Below are 1,682 nucleotides of genomic sequence, written 5' to 3' on the forward strand. Positions count from 1 at the left end.
GTTAAAAAAAAATACAATCTACTTTTGGCCACAGAGTTTTGAATTCAAATAGTAAATATTTCATTAGCAAAAAAATAATGATCATATTGTCATTAAATGCTAAGTTAATGAAATAATTAATTAAAATAATAAACAATGTTACAAATATAATTGACTTACCACTTATAGCGGCTGCATACTGAAGAAGTGTTCCTCCTTTTGATACATATGCTTTTTCCACGATTGCTGCATTTTTCATCTTAAAGAATGTTTTTTTGTCTACGAATGTTATTCAGGTTTACAAAAAGTCGGTCAAGTAACCGATAACATTTTCACATTCATTTTGTACGCTTGACATTCCACTTTGTCCATATTTCTTTTTCCACAAAGGGTTCTTATTATACTTGTAGTCTTCTTACAATAATGTTTTGTTCACTTTCACTAAAGAGATTTAAAGTTTTAGGAATCTTTGGGCGACACTGAAACTCGTTAGCTGCAGTATGCGTTCTTATGCGACCCAACGAAAAAAAAATTATTCCGTAACGCCTAGAAGCGAAAGTAGCAAGCTCTCACTTGACAATACACCAAACCATGCTAAATCTTAAAACTAATTTCGCAATTAAACTTATATTTCTGTTCTTAGCAAAGAAGAAAATATTAAAAATCACAATATCTAGTAGCTTCTGCTTCCAAGAATTTACTCTCTATAAATTTAAATTAATAAAAACACGGGAAACTACTACAAGAATTAATGAATTATTCACTCATCAAAAAACTGTACGGAGTAATCCCTATTACGCCTTATCACGCATGATTATACATTACATTCATTAATTTTTAGAATAAATTCCCACATCATCTTTTAAGCGTATAACGAAATTTTACGAATTGTGTAAGATTATGAACTTTATAAATTTTATAAACATGTTCTTTCATCCAAGCTTCACGGAATAATTTTGTTTTCTCTGAGTCACATAAGAACGTATACTTCAGCTAATGAGTTTCATTGTCACCGGAAGATCCCTAAATTGTTCAACTTAATTAGTGAAAGTGAACAGAACATTAATATAAGAATACTAAAAATACAATAAGAATCCTGTGTTGAAAGAATAATTATATAAGTGTGCTCGGTTATCTGCGCTAAAAAAATGTTTAACAAATTCAATGTTTTCAGAGTTTTTTTAGATTTCATAAATTTACACACCTGGCAGTTAAAAAAGTATTTTTAATTTTTCGAGGATTTTATTCATTTATTTTCTAATTTCTTTTTAATTCACCCTTGTTTTGAAGAAAAATTAACACATATGTAAATTGCAGAATTTTTTTCGGGTACGTTAAAAATGATATCTAGTGAAAAAAATGCTCTGAAAAAAATCGCCAAGATCCAGGAGTGGAAATTAAAAGTACAGTAAATTTTAAGAATTTAAAATTTGACATTTAATAGAATAATGACATTACTTATCAAATTCCAAATTTTGAAAATTTGCTATTCTTTTAATTTCGATTCCTGGATCGTATCGATTTGGTTTCTTGTGTATTTTTATGTTATAAAGCTTCACACGTACTCGCAAAAATGTGTGAACCACAAGTTATGAAGATAATGCCATTAAATGCCAAAATAAAATGTTTAGAAAGCGCTGTATTTCCAATATCAACTCCTGGTCTTTGCATTTTTTCTACCAACAATTTTGTTGCAAAATTCC

General features: G+C 28.7%; 1 protein-coding gene across 1 annotated transcript in view; it reads right to left on the minus strand.

The window, feature by feature from the left end:
- Positions 1-481, minus strand: part of LOC117177356 (facilitated trehalose transporter Tret1-like) — a 6,587-nt gene extending 6,106 nt beyond the window's left edge. The window contains exon 1 of the mRNA XM_033367987.1: positions 160-481. Coding sequence (XP_033223878.1) covers positions 160-238 — 79 coding nt within the window. The 5' untranslated portion in view covers positions 239-481. The remainder of the gene's footprint in view (positions 1-159) is intronic.
- Positions 482-1,682: the final 1,201 nt, after the last annotated feature.

Source organism: Belonocnema kinseyi, chromosome 7 (assembly GCF_010883055.1).
Source record: "Belonocnema kinseyi isolate 2016_QV_RU_SX_M_011 chromosome 7, B_treatae_v1, whole genome shotgun sequence".
NCBI classification, from domain to species: Eukaryota; Metazoa; Arthropoda; class Insecta; order Hymenoptera; family Cynipidae; genus Belonocnema; species Belonocnema kinseyi.